The sequence below is a fragment of the Podarcis vaucheri genome, assembly GCF_965113315.1.
Source record: "Podarcis vaucheri genome assembly, chromosome: 9".
Taxonomy (NCBI): domain Eukaryota; kingdom Metazoa; phylum Chordata; class Lepidosauria; order Squamata; family Lacertidae; genus Podarcis; species Podarcis vaucheri.
The window spans coordinates 56,094,695-56,114,646 of record NC_138767.1 but is presented as its reverse complement, the minus strand read 5'-3'; the positions used below and the strand labels follow the sequence as shown (position 1 = coordinate 56,114,646).

The window sequence follows — 19,952 nt, the reverse complement described above, 5'->3', positions numbered from 1 at the left end:
ACTTCGAATGAAAGCAGGCTTAGAAAAAGAGCAAATTCAATGATATTTGGAATCCATTCTTACAAATGCTGTAACAGGTTGAGATCTCGTGAAGTACAGTAACAACTTTGTAAAGTATACAGTTTTTGGTTTTTTTCCTCTCCCCCCTTTATTTTCCCTTCTACATGGGTTATGTTTGTTTTTCTCTTTTTCCCTCTTTTATTTACGTTTTACCATGTTTAGTGCACATATAATTAGGTACTTTTGCGGGGGGATATATAACAAGCGTACACACAAGAAGAAACTAAGTGACTGAATACAGTATATGCTATACTTGAAAGCAAAAAGAAAAGAAAAAGGCATTTGCCCCGGGATTGTTTGGGGATCCCAATCGCACTTAGAACAAAAGGCTAACCCCCCCCCCCCAATTTACGTAGATAACTCAGTCAGAGCATGGTGCTGATCATGGCAAGACTGCAGGCTCGATTCCTGTACAGGACAACTACATACCTCCTGCATTGCAGGGGGTTGGTTTTCAGGGTCTCTTCCAACGCTACAATTCTATGGTGGAGATTTTAATAGACAGCTGTCATGGGTGGGTGGGTGGGTGTGGATTTTGACATAGCTTCCAATGCAAGTCCCGGAAACTGTCCATGCACATAATTGCATGGGTTATTCTATACTTTTCTATCTCTGTGAGAGTGAAAGATGCAAACAGGAGGCGCGGGACCAAAAAAGGGTGGAGATGGGCGTTGATTGGGGCAAGAGGGCGGGGCTATTTAGCCTTCTCTTTCCTTCGCTCCTCCCACCGCGGGCAAAGGGGCGTGGCGACAGCCCATGGCATAAAGGACTCCGGATATTTGTTGGAGTAAATTCATTGCGTGCTACTTAGTCCAGAGCACCTGTGTACCTAGGTCTCCATGCGCTCCTCCTGAGGGCAGGCGGTTAAAGGCTTCTCAGTACTGGGTGGATGCAGTGATGGTGGCGAAGAAAAAAAATAATAGGATGGTGGTCCCGCCAATGCTGACCTAGACAAGGTCGACTGTGGTTTGCATTCAGTCAGATTTATTCCGTGTTTTCCGCCATTTGCACTTTCACTGACTTAGCTCTTCAGAAAATCAAGCAGCTTAATAAACTGATCACTGCCGACCTCCAGCAAGCAATCAGCTTTCAAAAATATGCCACCCTCCAGCCAGGACAGTAGTCATGCAGGAGTATTCATTGCAGGACCAGTTTTCTTCAGTGGAGAGAACACGGGAGACTTACTGCATCTTTTGTAATAATCTATTTATTTACAAATGCAGCAGGCTGGGTAGGTATTACGGGTGTACAGAACCAAGCACACAGTTTCAGTCACTGAAGCATCAGACCCTTCAAATTTGAAACCAGCTGTCCAGTCAAACCAAACTAGGAAATCCTTCTGTGTACCCCACCATTCTGCAAATATGCTTGATTTACAGCAGGGTGGTCCGACGTGTGGCCGGAGGGCTGCATGCGGCCCTCATGGCCGTTTTTGGTGGCCCTCAGCAACATCTGATGTTCCCCCAGCCTTCACACTGCCTTTCCAAAGCTGGTAAGCAAGGTGCTGGACTTTGGGAAAGAGGTTTGGGGGCTCTGACAAGGCCCTAGAGTCCTCTCACCTCCATCACAATACCTAGTTAATGCTTTCCCAGCTTTGGGAAGGAGGCAAGTGTAGTAATGTCCTTTCTTAACAATGCCACTTCAACAATCTCCCACAAACTGTGTGTGTGATTCTTACTTTATAATTGAAGTACTGGAAACTAACCCTTACTTCTGTCTTTTCTTCCCTCCTCTTGTTTTGTCTCGGCACAAAATTTAGGGCCAGTTTAGATTTTCTGGCAGCCCTGATGTAAGCATCTTGGAAATGTGTGATGACCTCAGCGTTTCACGCAAGTCAAACCCCAGATCTGCCATTGAGTCAGATAATCACTGCAGTGCAGTGGTTAGAGCATCAGACCACAGCTGAAGAAATCCAGGTTCAAATCCCCCACTGGTGACTTTGAACCAGTCATCCTATCACAGGGTTGTGAAGATGAAAGGGGGGGGGGGGTTGGAAACCATGTGCGATGCCTTAAACTCCCTGGAGGAAAGGTGGGATAGAAATGTAATAGACAAATCCCTTCTCCCTGAGGAGTGGCTGGTTTGCGCTAATGCAAAGGTGCCATTTGTGTGAAATGGCTTCTCCAAAATCAGGGTTGTAAAGGGGTGCTACAAGAACTATGCATCACAAGGACGTTCCAGTTAATGCAAGTGGCATCTCTGCAAACCAAAGCTCTATTGAAGTGGTCAGAAGCAAGTGTAAGCTGGCTCATAATTATTATTATTTTTTTGGGGGGGGGGTTGTATTTTAAAGTACAGGCCATTCATGTTTGTTGATCCTGAATCAAACCAATTAAAAAGATAATGCTTTAAAAATTCCATAGTTGTAATGACTTAAGAATTCCTGAGCTATTGTGCCCCGAGAATGTGAATGAGGTATCATAAAGGTTTAAATCAGCTCCCTTTCACAACAGAGTGTGCAGCAATGCATATATGATAGCCACATTCATAGCAGTGGTATTTTAAGTATACACTGTATTTTCATTTGAATCCAGTTACACATATAAAGAAGAGCCAAGCAAGAGCAAAAATAGTTGAACGTAACAAATATGTAGTTACAGTACATATCAGTTCCAAGGATACCAAACAAGTCTGTTGAAAGTATCAATTATTTGTTCATTTCTTAAGAAAGAATGGCAGGGAGTATTTACAGTTCGATTTTTGTTGTTTCATTAGAGTGTTACTAAAGGAACTTCCTCCTGCAGCCACCAGTGCTTCCATATGTGTGTTAAGTATAAAACTGATAGCAATATGTATCTGCTGCAGGCTGTTTTCACATGTAAAACTTAAAAGTTACGTTTTGCTTTTTAAATAAAGTAAGCTGCCATCTATCAAGTTAGACCACTGAGTCTATGTAGCTCAGTATCACCCCACATTCACATTCCCACCCCACAAAGCACATTCAAGACACATTTAAAGTAAATGGCTTCCGTCCAAAGAATACTGGAAACTGTAGTTTTCCTTTAACAGACATGCAATTCCCAGTACTCTTCTCAAACTACAGTTCCCATGATTCTTTGGGGAAGCTATGTGCTTTAAACATGTATAATCATTATATAAATCCAGACTTATACCCACTGCTCATGACTAGTTGCAATCCAAATGGAACGGCATGATTCCCAGCGCATGCTGTGCAACTCTTCCGATTCTTTACTCATTTTTGTTGTGGTCAAAGCGCACACAACTTGTGACCTGCAGAGCTGAACATTGGTCATTAGCTCTGTTTCGAGTCTGAGAAGTGCAGGACAAGCCACATTGTTTGTTCTCTTTATAGGCAGCAAGAACCTGTTCCATCTTGGCTTGGTGGGCACAAATTGCGTAAGCGGGTGGCGCTGTGGGTTAAACCACAGAGCCTAGGGCTTGCCAATCAGAAGGTCGGCGGTTCAAATCCCCGCGACAGGGTGAGCTCCCATTGCTCGGTCCCTGCTCCTGCCAACCTAACAGCTCAAAAGCACGTCAAAGTGCAAGTAGATACAGTGGTGCCCCGCAAGACGAAATTAATTCGTTCCACAAGTTTTGTCGTCTAACGAATTTTTCGTCTTGCGAATCACGAAATCCCATAGGAATGCATTGAAAATCAATTAATGCGTTCCTATGGTCAAAAAAAGTCCAAACAAAGCCAAATTTGGTACAACAACAGTTTATTAACTGCTCTTTAAAGTCACACATACTGTAAAGAGCAGTTCAAAAATTGAAGGGAAAATAAATTAACTTTATAAGCAAAACATGTCTTTGTTTTTAGACAAAGGAAACAAAGTCGCGAGACGTTTTCGTCTTGCGAAGCAAGCCCATAGGTGAAATTCGTCTTGCGAGGCAAATCGAAAACGGAAAAACCTTTCGTCTAGCGAGTTTTTTGTCTTGCGAGGCATTCGTCTTGCGAGGTACCACTGTAAATAAGTACCACTCCGGCGGGAAGGTAAACGGCGTTTTCGTGCACTGCTCCGGTTTGCCAGAAGCAGCTTAGTCATGTTGGCCACATGACCCAGAAGCTTTATGCCGGCTCCCTCGGCCAGTAAAGCGAGATGAGCGCCGCAACCCCAGAGTCGGTCACGACTGGATCTGACGGTCAGGGGTCCCTTTACCTTTATTGAAGGAATGTGCATATTTGTTTGCTTTGTGTTCTAAGGCTACTAAAGATCAGAGGTGGCAGAAATGGAAAACCATCTTACAAAAATGCATAAAACAACTTGTCCTTGCCGCTCCTGCCCACTGCGGTTTATTGCATGCACAGTAACAAAGGAACGGGAGACAATTCCTTGCCCCCTAAAGCACCAACACATGCCAGACTACAGTTCCCAGGTTTCTTTGGGAGAAGCCAGGCCAGTTAGACCGGTATAAAACTAACATACAGTTTTGTGTAGCTGTAGCTATATTGCAATCTTATACATGTCTATTCAGAGGAAACACCATGGAGTCCAATGGGGTTCGTGATTACAGGAACGCAGCCTGAATATGTGTTTCAATTTGGTGAAATAAGTGGTTGGAAATAGATATTTAAGCACATACATATATTGTCAAGACTCTCTCTTTGAGATGAACAATTCATATAAAAAATTGCAACCATTTATGAAAAATCGAAACCCTGACAGTACGGAATTGAACTATTTAAAAACCTTATTTTGAAACTGTATCCAAATCCGGAGAGAGTGATAATAGTCAGACAGGCAGAGGGCACAGAGACAGACACAAAAGGTTGGATGCATAGAAGCAGATTCTCATAAGTACTAAGCAGTCATCCCCATTGTTAGATGACCAGAGTGAACCATCATTTATGTAGGTAAAATCAAAGTTGACTATCTTCAAGTCCTTCTGGAGGTACATCTCGTTCAATTTATTTAATGTCCGCGCAAAGGCATATTTAGATGCACAGCTATAAGCTTCCCAACTATAGACTTTCTTGAAATGCATATCAAACCACGGATTATCCTGAAAAGAAAGAAATAAAAAGAGAAAAATTATTACTTGTACGACAGTGTCTAAATCCTTATTGCACTGCACTCAATCACCTTGTAGCTTGGGCATGTTATTGTGGATTAAAAAAACATTTATTGATCCGAGATAGATTTTGGAAATATTTCCCAAACTCTTGAGTGGTTCTAATTTGTACAACTTGTGCCAGTTCTTTTTGTTGCTGTTGTTGGGGGTGGGGAGGGAATCCTTCCACCAGTTAGCAGAAATTTTGGTGAAATAGAAATATTTGAATAGTTATGTTTGTTGCTATTAAAAATTAATATTTCTGAAATTTTGAAATGGTGTATGTCATGGGTAGGCAAACTAAGGCCCAGGGGCCAGATCTGGCCCAATCGCCTTCTAAATCTGGCCCACGGACGGTGTGGGAATCAGCGTGTTTTTACATGAGTAGAATGTGTGCTTTTATTTAAAATGCATCTCTGGGTTATTTGTGGGGCATAGGAATTCATTCATCCCCCCCAAAAAAATATAGTCTGGCCCCCCACAAGGTCTGAGGGACAGTGGACCGACCCCCTGCTGAAAAAGTTTGCTGACCCCTGGTGTATGTCATTGAAATAGAATCAGATGGGAGTGAGAGTACTTTCCCCTCTCTGTCTCTCTTTCTCTCTCTTTGACAAATCAGGCCTAAGTCTTAAAGCAGTGGCTTACAATCAATGTGCCGTGGCACCCTGGGGTGCCTTGAATGATGGTCAGGGGTGGCGGGGGTAGCTCTGCCCTTTGTCCCTCTTTCCTTCCCTTCCTCCTATGATGCCCTCTCACATCTCTGCCTCCCAAAGGGTTGTGCAGCTGTTTGTTGCAGCAGCCCTGGCTACAAGCTCCCCAGGCAAATTGTGCCTCTGGGGATTGTGCCATTGGGATGCTTCCCAGGCCCCTGTGGGGCAGTGTGAGAATGAACCTCTCTTTGGGGCAGAAAGGCAGCTCAGAGACCAGGGGCGGCAGCTGCGGCTGCTCAGACGACTCCCAAAGAGAGGGGAGAGGAGCCTGAGAGAACACTCCACAAAGGTGGGTATTTGAAAAAGGGTGAGAGGCTGCCAGCTCTGCAGGCAAGGGGTGACATAACTGGGCTCCTGAGCCCCACAGGGGTGTTGCAGAAAGACTGTAGTTGTTAAGGCAGCCGTGGACTCAAAAAGGTTGAAAACCTCTGCCTTAAAGTATTTAAAGTTCAGTTAGGCCAAGAGGTTTAGAACTCAGAGGTGAAAGGAGGCAGGGCATAGATTTGAGAGACATGGGGTGGAAACCCTGGCGAGAAAATAAATTGCCAACTTTTATTTCTAACTTCATTTTGCTCAATAAATTAGCCAATTAAAAGCAACAACGCAAGTTGCATGTGAATTCCTGCCTTTCTAGATGTTGTTTAATTTCCTATTACTGAGGATAGTTCTTCTTCATTCAAAATGTTTTTATTCAATTAACAAAAAGTTTGGTTTAATATGTTGCATAAATGAATTTCCATAGTAATTTGAGCTCCAAGATGGTGGCAGTGCTGAAACTGACCATAAGATAATGTACTATATCAATACTGCTTAAATAAGACTGTAATTTCCACACATTTTGGAGCTTGAGAGAACATGGAAAGCCTTTAAACTCAAATGGTTCTTTTTGTTGCTGCTGCTAATTGGATAAGGTTCATAGAACTGAAAGGGACTGCTTAGTGGTTTTGGCAAGCAAAGCTTTATGTGGAGCAATCATAGTATGGATATGCTACAAAATATTCAGCCTGAAATCTCATGATGCAATTTTAACAAAATAACTTCTTGTGTTAGCATTTCATTCCAAAGATTACATCACAAACTGCAGTACAAAGATGCCTTATAATAAAACACAGTCCTTACAGTATCAGCTTCTTTCCCATCAATCATCTCCAAATCATCAAGAAACCATTTTTCAGATATTTCATAATTCTCATCAAGGCCTATCCTAAAGTGTTTCACCATAGTTATTTGTACTTCTTCACCTTTTGTTACTGAAAGACAAAAAAAAAAAAAAAGTTTGCACAGATGATACATTTCTGCACTTATCTGAAAATTAATTCTCTGTTATTTTTAGAAACACTATATGATTTCAATTAATGAATAGGACCCAACAGTGTCTGAAATTTGTTAAGTTTGGATAACTTAACAGGCATATTTTATCTTGTTCAGTAAGCATCCTTATTTGGAAGCAAGTTCCAAATGGAACTTACAAGTACTGTAAATGTGACTAAGATTGCCACCTCAATATACAAACACTTCAATGGCACCGAAACATCCTGTACAGGCTGGCTAATGGACATACAATGTTATTGATATATTAATATAAGATTGTGAGGGTAAAGTTCACACTGCCTCCAGTGTTTGTGCATTTGTCCACTCTTAGATTCTCTCACACTGATGTTGCATTCATGTTGCATCCACTAATTTACCTAAATCTGGCTGCTGCTTCAAAGCCAGCCATTTCACCTCTTTACATGCTACTATATTAATATTATTATTAATAATATTTTTATTATTTATACCGCACCCATCTGGCTGGGTTTCTCCAGCCACTCAGGGTGGCTCCCAAAAGCACAATAAAACATCAAACATAAAAAACTTCCCTAAAGTTTGTGGGGGAAAGGGTTAGGAAATAGGTGCTTGCAGGAAGAAGCCCATATGGGAAAACACAGTGCCTATCACTGCCATGTTTGATATCCTGAGAAAGATGCTCCCCACCCCAGACCCAGACCATTTTCTCTTCATCTCTATACTGCTCAGGTTGCTCATCCTCCCTCTTCGCTTTACCAGGAAGCAAACAGCTCCATTTTTCTTTCACACACACCCCAGATTGCTACCTCCTCTAACCAACTGTCTCAAGGCCAGGACTATGGTATTTTGCTTGGAGTACAGTATCTGCAAAGCCTAGGATACATATGCAAGTGCTTCACTTTGCACACTTGGGACTTCCAAGCTTTGCTTAGTTTCGGTGGAGTTGTCCAGGGTGCTGAATGATGGAAGATGCCATATGCCCAATGAAGACCTGGAAATGGAGTGTGTTTGTTGTGGTTTACCCCACACATTGACTCAGCCTTCTGACAAATGTATAAAGAATGATGTATGCATATACACTTTGTAACTGATGCACTTTGTGTGATTTGCATGATGCAACATGCGTGCGTGTATGTTTAAAAGCCCAACTCTTAATAGACTTTATAAATATATAAAAGTGCTATGAATATCCACAGGTAATCCTCAGCATACTTACTTTGAAGTTAATCCTATTAATTCCAGTGCGGTTTATTTCTGAGTACAGCTAGATCTGTCACTTTGAACCATGATCCTGAATGCATTGACTGAAACCTAAGAGCTATTTTAAATGCATACAAAGGGCAGGCCCCATGGATTTATTTATTTTTGAAATTTCCTGTTCAGAAGAGCAGACTTCTACACCATATCACAAACTGCTTTTGGAAAATGTTCACTTACAAAAGTTTTTTGCCATGTGTCATGAAAGACTGCTGCCTGAGACGCACCATTACAAATCCCTTTGTTTGTATGCTGCTTTGGAAACTGGCCACTGCCTTGCAAAATATAGCCTTTCCTTTTAAAACAATTTTTGGAAGACAATTACAGTGGTACCTCGGGTTACAGACGCTTCAGGTTACAGACGCTTCAGGTTACAGACTCCACTAACCCAGAAATAGTATCTCAGGTTAAGAACTTTGCTTCAGGATGAGAACAGAAATCGCACGGTGGCAGCGCAGCAGCAGCAGGAGGCCCCATTAGCTAAAGTGGTGCCTCAGGTTAAGAACAGTTTCAGGTTAAGAATGGACCTCCAGAACAAATTAAGTTCTTAACCCGAGGTACCACTGTACATAGTTTTTCTTTGCACAACCCAGTTGTCAAGCAAATTGATTGGAACCAAGTTGCCTTTTAAGTTAATAGGAATGTGGGTGCATTGGCAGACCTCAGTGTCTCAAATTTCAGTGGCACCTTGTGCAGTGCCAAAATTTGGTGCCCACCGCCTCTCGCCTTCCATTGGACGTAAGATTGGTGGTGCCTGCTGTGGCACCCCAGAAGCTCTGTGCCTGGTGAGACTCCACCAGTTGTGCTCCCCTAGATCTGCCTCTTGTGACTGTCAGGGTGAAGCTCTGGGTAAAGCAAAGTGAGGACTGTGAATATCAAAATGAATTTCAGAGGCAGCAGTAGGTTCTGAAACTCTGAAATGACTTAGTGATTCTTGGTTTGAATCTATGTTACTGAATCTATGTTAATTTTTGCCCAGCAGTGAAGCAAACAACCACTGGATTTCAAGTGAGAAAAATGCAGATACTGAAGGATGTTGTTTTGAGGGAGGTTTTGCAGATGGCACCTGCAAAAGGGCAGCTTGAAGGAGGCTAGCAAGAGCAAATGTGTCTTCTAGGAAAATAATCTCTCATGACCCGGGATTTCATATCTATACAGATAAGGAAGCAAGTTTTGCCCCAGATGCATTCAGTCCTCCTCAAATCCATTAATTCACCACCCATTCTGATTCTCTACTTTAACGTTCACTAAATCTGAGGTGGTGGCCTTTGAAGGTGTCCCGGCTTTTTCTTTCCTAATATTCTGGGCAAAAACAATTTCATCACCCCCCTTTTGTACAGTCCTATTGATTACAAAAATGTTGCTCCCCCACTATTTCAGAAGAAAACTCGTCCCTCTGCATTCTCTTGAGGTCTTGCATTTGGAAATATTTAGCAGCATGAAACAATGCAGCCAGCAGATCTTCATATTAGGGGCATACCTCACCCCCAACATGGGTGATAATAGAGCACATTGACCATACATTTAGGTGATAAATATATTATAAGCAGAAGATGATCAAGGGTATTAAAGTCTTTGAATTCATTGGAAAAAAATATTTGAAAGTATCCTGACTACAAAATTATTTGCTTCATGTTACAGGTGCTTATATTATCATATTGGGAAGAAAAGAGGACAATCTTTCCCTAGGGTTTTGTAGGAAATTTTACACACATACAAACTTCTGATTAGCATCTCTGTTAAACTACCAAAATAGCTCTATTGGCAATGATTTGTGGTGATAAATTATTGCATTGCAAAAACACCTAGTATCAAGGCTCAAAGCAGTGCAACAAATATCTAAACAATTTGTAGTTGTACTTACATAAGAAGGAAAAACTAACAAATCCTCTACAACGGCTACCAGAACTACAATGCAAACAAAACCCACAAACTTACAATATCTTCTAGCTTCACACATTTCTCAATTACTGGAAGACATAGGGAACCCGTAAACACGGTTATGAGTTGGGCCAACTTGAAGCATGCAGGGAGATGGCAACAAACAATTAAGATAAGTCAATCCTGAGCACATTGGCTTGAAAATGAACGCAGTAAGAATTACATCTAATGGGAAATAGGCTTAGTACTGCAGATTGCAAAGGAAGATGCCATTTCGCTGGTACACTATTAAATGCAGTCTGCCTACAGCTGACACAGTGAGATGTAAATAAGCATTTACAAACAAACTCAAGCTATCAGCTAAAAACCCCTATTTAGGAGTAGGCCCCATTAAAATAAGTACAACTGAATTCCGAGTAACCATGCATTAGAATTTACTGTAAAACTAGATTCTTTTTCTTGGACTTGTGGGAAGCACCAGCCTCTTAACTCTAAACACATTCAAAGTCCAATCCCCGTCACATTTGCTTTGAAGAAAATTTCACTGATTTCCTAATTCCAAGCAGATGTGCTTAAGACTGCTGCCTTACTTGGAAATAAATACCATTAATCAGAATACATCAGATTTATTGGAAATGGCATGAAATTGCAGCCAGGAGATCCCCTGTCAAATATGAATATTTAACATTTGTGTTGGGGTTTTTGCAAAGCATCCCATACACATTATATCAGAAACGTCCGTTATATTACCTTTCTGCTGCAGTAGACTGAGGCTGAGAGAACTGTGGCCACATTAGTTCATGACTAAGGAGAGCTTTGAATCAGAAATTTCTGGCTCACACTCTTAGTCCCTACACCAGGTTGGATAGCTGTAGCCTGGACCTTGTTAGGCCCTTCCCTATTTACCTGAAGCGCAGAGGTAGAAGCGATCCTTGCCCGAACACTCAACTTCAATGAACTCATACAACCTTTGCCCAAGGGATTTGAACAGCTTCTTGTTGAGGTCCTCTTTCACCAATGATGACATTGCCTTGGCTTTGATCACGAGCGACCCAGGCAGATGTTTTGTTTCCACACCTCTTCTCCTTCTCCCTTCTAGAGTCCCTCCAGGAGTTAGGACCTGAGTTCAGTGTCACACGGCAATCAGGCCACAGCTCCCAGCTTGTTGGCCAGAAGACCAGCGGCCCCATTCAGAGTCCTGCCCAGCAAAAGAGGTTCCTCTTGTCTGACATAGTTTGCTGATGTGAAGAGAGATTGTCTTCTGTGGGTCTCAGCAGCCCCCTGACTCTCACAGGGCAGAGGCATCTTTAATACCAGAGCAGCGAGGAAGCCCCATTCGCACTAACTCATTTTGATTCCATTATCCCAGTCAGTTAACAGCTGCCTGGAGGTATTGATTGAGATGATCTTCCATTAAGGATATTACCACTGGCGAAAGAAGAGACAGGAGTAGGAGCTACATCTCCTCGCCCGCCCTCATCTGCAGTGCCGCTGCTGCTCCCGAACACTTAACTTTTGCCACAAGTCTACGTGCATCGCTTCAGAAATGAAGGGAAGCCAGACAGTTCTTGCTCCGAAACCACCTGCCAGTTCAGAAAGGGCTTCAGCACTAAATCCAGATCTTCACTCCCAGGACACCAGAAAAAAAACATCCACCATCCGGGTTATAGTAATTCTGGAAAGCTGGTTTTTCTCATGTAACCCTTTCCATGCCAGAGTTTTGTTCCAATGCTATACAAACGTTGCAAAACACTTCGTTTATGAAAGATTTTGTTCGCCCATCCCAAAGCTAATCCCTTCCACAAATATTTTTGAAATCATTCAATTCTGTGTAGTCTTAATGACTTCCACCTGCTTCATTTCTCTCTAGGTCAGTAGTTCCCAGCCCCTTTTTTTGCCATGCCCCACCTAAGCATCTCTAAAATCCTGATCCGCCCCCCCATAACATATAATTCTAATTATTCAAAAAGTGAACTCCTGTTCATGTGGAGGAAGCCTAAAAGGCCATTAACTTGGTCTAAACAAGCTTCCAAATTGCCCCCTTAAAAATCAAATTGCCCCCCTTGTGGGGCGCGTGCTTCATGTTGCGAACCATGGTTCTAAGCCAGAGGTTAGCAACCAAAGGCCCATGGGCCAAAAGCAGCCCATGAGGGTCACTTAACCGGCCCATAAGCCGCTCCCAAACCAAGCCATCCGCTTGGCAAGTTCCTACGTGCTGCGCTAAACCGGCACAGTGCGGGGACTCTCTTCCGCAGCTCCGGAAATTGCTTCTGTGCATGCCCAGATACTGGAAATCGCGTCTGTGCATGTCCGTGGTGCTGGAAATCGCCTCTGCACATGCCCAGATGCCAAAAATTGCGCCTGAGCAGAAGCGATTTTCGGCATTTGGGCATGTGCAGAAGCGATTTCTGGCACCACGGACATGCGCAGACATGATTTCTGGCGTTGTGCTATGCTGGTCCGGCCCACGGAGGATCTCTGTGGGAGTGATCCAGGCCATGCTCAGTAAGCCTTGCTGACCCCTGCTCTAAGCTCTATACTTTGCCTGATGGGTTCAACACATCTCCTGTTTTTCAGAGGGATTAGCCCCATTTTGGGGGGGGGGTGTGCTCAAAAAGTGCTAGACTGGCAAGCTACCCTCAGCTGACAACCTGAGAGGAAAGAGCATCTGTAAACACTATTGATTTTAAATAATATCTTTAATTCATCTCCTTGCTCATTAGCAGAATTGCTTTCTCTTTTCTAACTCCCCCACTCCTCCAGGGAGGCTATTAACAGCACATTTAAGCCATTTTCACAAATGATATTTAAATCAGTTTTGCATTTTCTCTGCTGCATGGAGTATTTACTAGGTAGAATGTGCCTTCCGTTTAAAATGATCACTCACCCGCTTTCTATGTTACACAAATAGAACAATTGGAGTAAGGCGTAAGTACCATTGCACTCATGTTCAAACAGACAAAACTAATGAAACATCAACGTGATGACCCATTTTATTTTGAAAATCTGCTTCAGGAGGAAGTCACTGAGAGGGGGGAAGCATTAGTGGGGAGGGGGTGCCAAAACCTTCCTCACCTGACAAATCAATTATCGCCTAAAGTGGCTTTTCAAGCCAAAGGGATTTGGGCGGTGATGTGGGTTAAACCACAGAGCCTAGGGCTTGCCAATCAGAAGGTCGGCGGTTCAAATCCCTGCGACTGGGTGAGCTCCCGTTGCTCGGTCCCTGCTCCTGCCAACCTAGCAGTTGGAAAGCACATCAAAGTGCAAGTAGATAAATAGGTACCACTCTGGCGGGAAGGTAAACGGCATTTCTGTGCGCTGCTTTGGTTCGTCAGAGGTGGCTTAGTCATGCTGGCCACATGACCCAGAAGCTGTATGCCTGCTCCCTCGGCCAATAAAGCAAGATGAGTGCTGCAACCCCAGAGTCGGTCATGACTGGACCTATTTATAGCCTTTGGGCTGCCATTTCATGCATCATGTGTAGTCTGGCCCTCAGCTGGTCTTACTTCTGATGACCACCTCAGCATTGTATCTGAATTATGCTTCTTCTCCCTACACTTTTATATCACCCTCAAAGACACCTGTGAATAAACATGAGTACTTTACTACTGAACTGCAAGCAACCATGTGTGAAAGGTGCATTTTCACGGCAGTTTCCTGAATGCTCGGTATAGAATTTTATAAAGAATTCGTGTTTGAGGATGCCTTGGAGCATGGAAGGTAGATTGAGAGTATTTTGGTAAAAAAATTGTAAGAGAGGGACACAACTGTGACCTCAATGTGGGTTTCTCCTATAGACTTCCAAGAGGACTTGGATAATGCCTTCCTAAAGCAGATTATCAAAGGTTCAAAAAAGAAGAGAGAGATATAGCAGTCATGGGAGACTTCAGCTACCCTGATATTGTATCTGCTAGAATCCAAACTCTGCCAAGAATGCAAAGTCCAATAAATGACTCTCTCTTCTTTTTGGCGATCACTCATAGCAGAGTAAGATTGTCTGCCATAAACACGGTTTTAAAAGTGAGTCTGTAAATAACTGTGGAGGCCAATTCTGGATCCACACATCCTTCTACAGTGGGGACATAGGTTTCCAGGCAGGAGTTGATCATACTGAGGGTTTGCCAGGCGTGTCTTCCTCTTAGCACATTTCTCCCTTTCGTCCTGAGACTGAGGGTCTTTAAAACCCATGACACCTCTGGTAAAGGCTGTTCTCCAATTGGAATGCTTGCAGACCAGTGTTTCCCAGCTGTCAGTGTTTATACTACTTTTTTAAAGATATGCCTTGAGAGAGTCTTTGAACCTCTTTTGTTGACCACCAGCATTACGCAGACCATTTTTACGTTTGGAATAGAGTAGATGCTTTGGAAGATTATCATCGCTGCCTTGCTGACAATGTCATTTCTCAGAAGGTGGAAGAAGCAACAAGGGGGGTCATCTCTCTTAAAGGTAAAGGTAAAGGGACCCCTGACCGTTAGGTCCAGTCGCAGACGACTCTGGGGTTGCGGTGCTCATCTTGCTTTACTGGCCGAGGGAGCCGGCGTACAACTTCTGGGTCATGTAGCCAGCATGACTAAGCCGCTTCTGGCGAACCAGAGCAGTGCACGGAAACGCTGTTTACCTTCCCGCCGGAGCAATACCTATTTATCTACTTGCACTTTGACATGCTTTCGAACTGCTAGGTTGGCAGGAGCAGGGACCGAGCAACGGGAGCTCACCCCGTGGCAGGGATTCGAACCGCTGACCTTCTGATTGGCAAGTCCTAGGCTCTGACCTGGCCTAACAGAGTCACCTGGCGGCAGGCAGAAGTTCAACTGGTGCAGCTTCTCCTCGCACTCAAATGCGGTGTAAGGGGAAGCCCCTCCACCTGTTGAAGTTCTGCCACGCGCAGCTGTTCTAAGACACAGAACCTGGCGAGAGGAAGGAAGGGGAACACCGGTTGTTGTAAAGATTCCTTCCCTCTCCGCGTTGCGCGAGGTTTCCGCGCCCCAGGGCGTGTTCGCGTTCCCTCCCGTGCGCCCAGGGCGAAAAACATGCCCAAGGCTTCCCTGTCGCGCCTTCGTGTTGCCACAGGAATGAGCCCGAGGCTGCTCCACCCCACCAAGTGTTGGAGACGGAGCCATGGCCGCCTCGCAGCCAGAGGCAAACCCTCTCTCCCCTGATGGGGATCGCTCTCCCGCGCCCGCCTCCTTTGCGCTTCCTTGCCAGGGAGAGGCGCCGGGACGTCGACGGTTCCGCCGAGCAGCCGCCGCCGCCGCCCATCTCTGCGGGCTGCTGCTGTACAGGAAAAGGTAACTCGCCCTCGGCCGGCTCCACTCCGTCTCCCCTTAAGACCCGCATGCTGAGGAGGCGGGAGGCCAGTTGTTTCAGCGCCTTGGCCAATGGGGTGGATGGTTGTGCACTCTGTGCATGCCCTGGGACTACTGCACATACATACGCGCGCTGCCTGCTGGTCGCCGCCTTTCTTTCCGCCCCATGGCTAAAAAGAGGCATTTGCACAACTCCTTTAATAAACAAGTTAGGTCAGAAGATCTAGAACTCCTGACTCGTTGATTTAGAGCTAGATTTCAGAGAGCTGACTGTCTGGAATGGCTGTGGAAAACTCCCCACGCCCCAAATTATTAAATAAACACACAGATCCCATACATTTACTTGGAAGCAAGCCTCACTAGGTTCAGTGGGACTTTGAGAGTCAGCAAAGTGCGTTTAGGGGAGCATCTTTACGCTGCCACCATGTTAAGGCATTTTTCTGAGTAGGTATGGATTGCATTGTGAATAAACCCAGGAAGTAAGAAATAAGTCATAGAGTTGGAGGGAATCCTGAGGGTCATCCAGTCCAACCCCATCCGTTCCATCACCTGTTGATGGACACTCATATAGCAGCTATCTCTGGGATGGCTGCTGTTGGGTTGAGTGAAAGGAGGCATATCTGAACCCAGAAAGTAGATAATAAATTGCATTCAAATACCTTTGCAAGCTAACAAGACCTATCCCCCGCAACAGCATACAAATTGATATGCTTAATTTGACCCATCAACACACACACACAAACAAAACAAACACACACAACCTGTCACACCCAGCACCCTCCAGACGCTCACAGCACCAGCAGAATAAAATATCTGTCTACATAATGCTGACACAAAAAGCTTTGCACATGTAACTGGGAAACACTGGCCTGCGAGCACTCCAGTTGGAGAACAGCCTTTACCAAAGGTGTCATGGGCTTTGAAGACACTCGAACTCAGGACGCAAGGGAGAAACGTGCTAAGAGGAAGGCACGCTTGGCAAATCTACACTGTGATCAACTTCCATCCGGAAACTGACGCCCCCACTGTGGAAGGACGTGTGGATCCAGAATTGGCCTCCACAGTCCCATACGGACTCATTGTTAAAACCGTGTTTATGGAAGACAGTCCTACTCGGCTATGAGTGATCGCCAAAGAAGAAGAAGACAAGAATGCAATTTCACTGTCTTCCCCTTTCCACCCCTCTTTCCCCATGTCTCTTTTCCGATAACTTCATATTTCCTATAACAATAATGTCTTACCTTGAATATGACTTTTTTGTTTGACTAATTCAATGACTTAAAAGCAGAGACTCTGTAGGTTCTGTTATTACCCAAGAAAATCTTAATAAAAGCATTTAAAAATACAGGTTTCAGGATGTGCTTTTTGTTTGTTTGTTTGCGTTCCCATTATCTTGAGCTCTCACCTCGGTAACTTGGAACAATGTACCTCGGCTTGAATGTCATGTGTATTGCTGCCTGCAGAAGTTTGTTTCCTACCATATTAATTAGTCTCTAATTAGTGAAATTCTATGCTTGTTTAACTCAAAAGAAGATCCTGCTGAGTTCACCAATGCTTATTCTAAAGCAAGTGTACAGAGGAATGCAGTCTGATTGCTCTTTTAAATAATATTCAGGGATGCTTCCCTTACCCCAGCCTTCCGCTTCTCCTTGTTTCTACAACTGGTAGTTCTTCCTAGGGAATTGCAGCCTGGATGTCAAAGGAGTCCTTATGGGACCCCAAAACAGTGTGAAGCTTGCATGCTACTGCTTTCTTACTACTACACGCTGGCTGTGCATTGACACTGGTTCATCAGTGCTTTGCTTCATATGAAACTACAGAGGTACCTTGGCTGTCAAGCTTAATCCGTTCCGGGAGTCCATTTGACTCCTGGAACCATTCGAAAACCAAGGCGCTGCTTCCAATTGGCTGCAAGAATTTCCTGCACTTAATCGAAAGCTGCGTAAGCTGCGTTAGACATTCGACTTCCAAAAAATGTTCGCAAACCAGAACACTCAACTTGCGGGTTTGCGGCATTCGGGAGCCAATTTGTTTGGGAGACAAGCTGTTCGACAACCAAGGTACCACTCTACTGTCAAAGTTTGTTTGTTTGTTTAATGTACAAATTACTGAGATGCAAGAATAATGAACAAGTGTTTCACACACTGCCTTTCTTGCTGAATAAGATGGACTAACAAAATGCCAGTTGAAAATAATCTGTTAAATTGAAAGTTTTAAAAGTTTGAACACTCTGTAGACTGAAATAAGCTCAATAGTTGGTTTTAGTTAGAAGAATTCGGTATTTACAGAGCTGACAGTAAAACATACTTGTTCTGGCAATTTTACCAATATGAAAGGAGGGTGAAGCCTCTTGCCAGTAGGGAAGGGTAACAACAAGCAAGAATGTACAGTTATAATTTTTTTTGTTTATTTAACCAAATTTATATAATGCTTGATTGTTAGAAACCTCTAAGCAGTTACAAAAATTCACAATGAAACATTAAAATTACTGATTAAATACAGGTGTTTCAGAATATTCAAAAGATGATTCAATTGTATGTTTTTTCTCTATGGTTTAAATAACTTCCTTATAATTTACCAAGTTAGCAAAGGAGCCCTGTATCTTTGTATCTGCCTTATTTAAGTATTGCTTTATCTTCATCTTATTATAGCTGTTGTATGTACCATTTATTTATCTTGAATAACACTGGGAAATTTTTGCTGCTCTCAATAATTATAAACTTTTTTAAAAGAAAAGAAAAGTATACTGACATGCAAACCACAATGTCTTTTGAGAAAGGGCTAGATAAGAATAAAAATAGATAAATATTGTGTAAGCTCTTTACTCCAGAGTAGCCAATGCCACATTTTTTTTATTTTTTGTGTGTGTGCAGATATATTGACAGGAGTCAGGCAGTGCAATGGGCAACATTTTACCTGGAGAGGCAGATGAACTTCAAAAGTGACTACTTGTTCAATGTCAGTGATTATTCTAAAAAAACATTTGTGAGTATTATTTTTTTTAAGTTTCATGGGTCCTTAAATCTCTAAAAGCCTGGTTGCTGTGTCTCTTGCCTGCTAGCCATAATCAGTCTGCCATCCTTTTATAATATGAGGATAGTAATACTGTCCTGTGCTTCAATATTCTTGTAAGGAGTACTTAGATCATATAGATATGTTAATTGCTTGGAAAACTTGAAATGTCTTCTGTTTATCTGATGCTGTTATTACTGGGGCAATTCAGAGCTGATTATGGAATACAGTGGTACCTCGGGTTAAGTACTTCTTTCGTTCCGGAGGTCCAAACCTAACCTGAAACTGTTCTTAACCTGAAGCACCACTTTAGCTAATGGGGCCTCCTGCTGCTGCCGCACCGCCAGAGCACGATTTCTGTTCTTATCCTGAAGCAAAATTCTTAACCTGAAGCACTATTTCTGGGTTAGCGGAGTCTGTAACCTGAAGCGTATGTAAGCCGAGGTACCACTGTACAATCTGGGGTGCAATGGGCCACATTTTATACCCATACAAGTTTATTTCTATATGAAAAATTCTGTTAGATTTAAATAATGTTCAAATAAAATTATTCCTACATTGTGTGTAGTTGGGGAAGGGGGTGGAAATACAATGAACTGCAGTGCCCTGTTTCGGGAAGTTTTTAATGTTTGAAGTTTTATTCTGTTTTTAGTGTTCTGTTGGGAGCCGCCCAGAGTGGCTGGGGAAACCCAGCCTAATGGGTGGGGTTTTATTATTATTACTACAATGTGTTTTCACTTTAAATAGCTTGAAGTTACCAAGCGCATCTCTAGGTTTAAAGTCAGCATGACTCATTACCCTGAATGTTGGATACGTACCCAGAAAAACTGGATTTCCAATCTAGCTTCTGCCATTGACTGACCCAAGTGGCAGATCATGAACTCAGCCTTATTTCCCTACCTGCAAAGTGGAAGTAATGGTGCCAAGTGCTATTTAGGGGATCGTTTCTCAGTTGTAAGCATTTGTGCAGAACATAATATTTTGTAATGTCATGCCCATTGCCTATTGCTGGCTGGCATACCCCATCCAAAGCACTTATTTTTCTGGCAGAGCAAATCAAATGATTTTACACTATTAATATAGCACTTTTATAATGAACATTAACAGATGAGGTGTAATTCTGTTAACATTTTTGGTTTTTTTAAAAAAAGTGGAAAATGTTGCTTTTGATGAGAAAAATTTATTCAGAAAATTTCTATCCTTCTCTTAAGTCCAAAGAGTTACAGATTTGCTCTAATTTGATATTATTGACATCAGGACTAAGTTCATTACTGGGAGAAGTTACTGGGAGAAGTTAAGGACTGGGAGAAGTTAAGGACATCAAGTTTTTATTTTATTTGGGAACAGAGTGGGAATATTTGGGAATAATGTAGGGCGAAACCTAAAATTGGATGTGTTTCTAGTAAACAATGAGTTGGACCCA

General features: G+C 43.1%; 2 protein-coding genes across 5 annotated transcripts in view; one reads left to right on the top strand and one right to left on the bottom strand.

Moving 5' to 3' along the window:
- Positions 1-4,178: 4,178 nt before the first annotated feature.
- Positions 4,179-19,952, bottom strand: part of EXOC1L (exocyst complex component 1 like) — a gene marked incomplete at its 5' end in the record, with an annotated part of 116,735 nt that continues 100,961 nt past the window's right edge. For 3 of the 4 annotated variants that reach the window (XM_082238316.1, XM_082238317.1, XM_082238318.1), the window contains 2 exons: positions 4,179-5,025; positions 6,903-7,033. In XM_082238316.1, coding sequence (XP_082094442.1) covers positions 4,756-5,025; positions 6,903-7,004 — 372 coding nt within the window. In that variant the 3' untranslated portion in view covers positions 4,179-4,755. Of the gene's footprint in view, positions 5,026-6,902; positions 7,034-11,117; positions 11,239-19,952 lie in introns of those variants that run through there. The other variant, XM_082238315.1, reaches the window with a different exon arrangement.
- LOC309541078 (cyclic nucleotide-binding domain-containing protein 2-like) overlaps positions 15,330-19,952 on the top strand; it is a gene marked incomplete at its 5' end in the record, with an annotated part of 32,863 nt that continues 28,240 nt past the window's right edge. Inside the window, 2 exons of the mRNA XM_082238487.1 lie at positions 15,330-15,499; positions 18,391-18,502. Coding sequence (XP_082094613.1) covers positions 15,330-15,499; positions 18,391-18,502 — 282 coding nt within the window. The remainder of the gene's footprint in view (positions 15,500-18,390; positions 18,503-19,952) is intronic.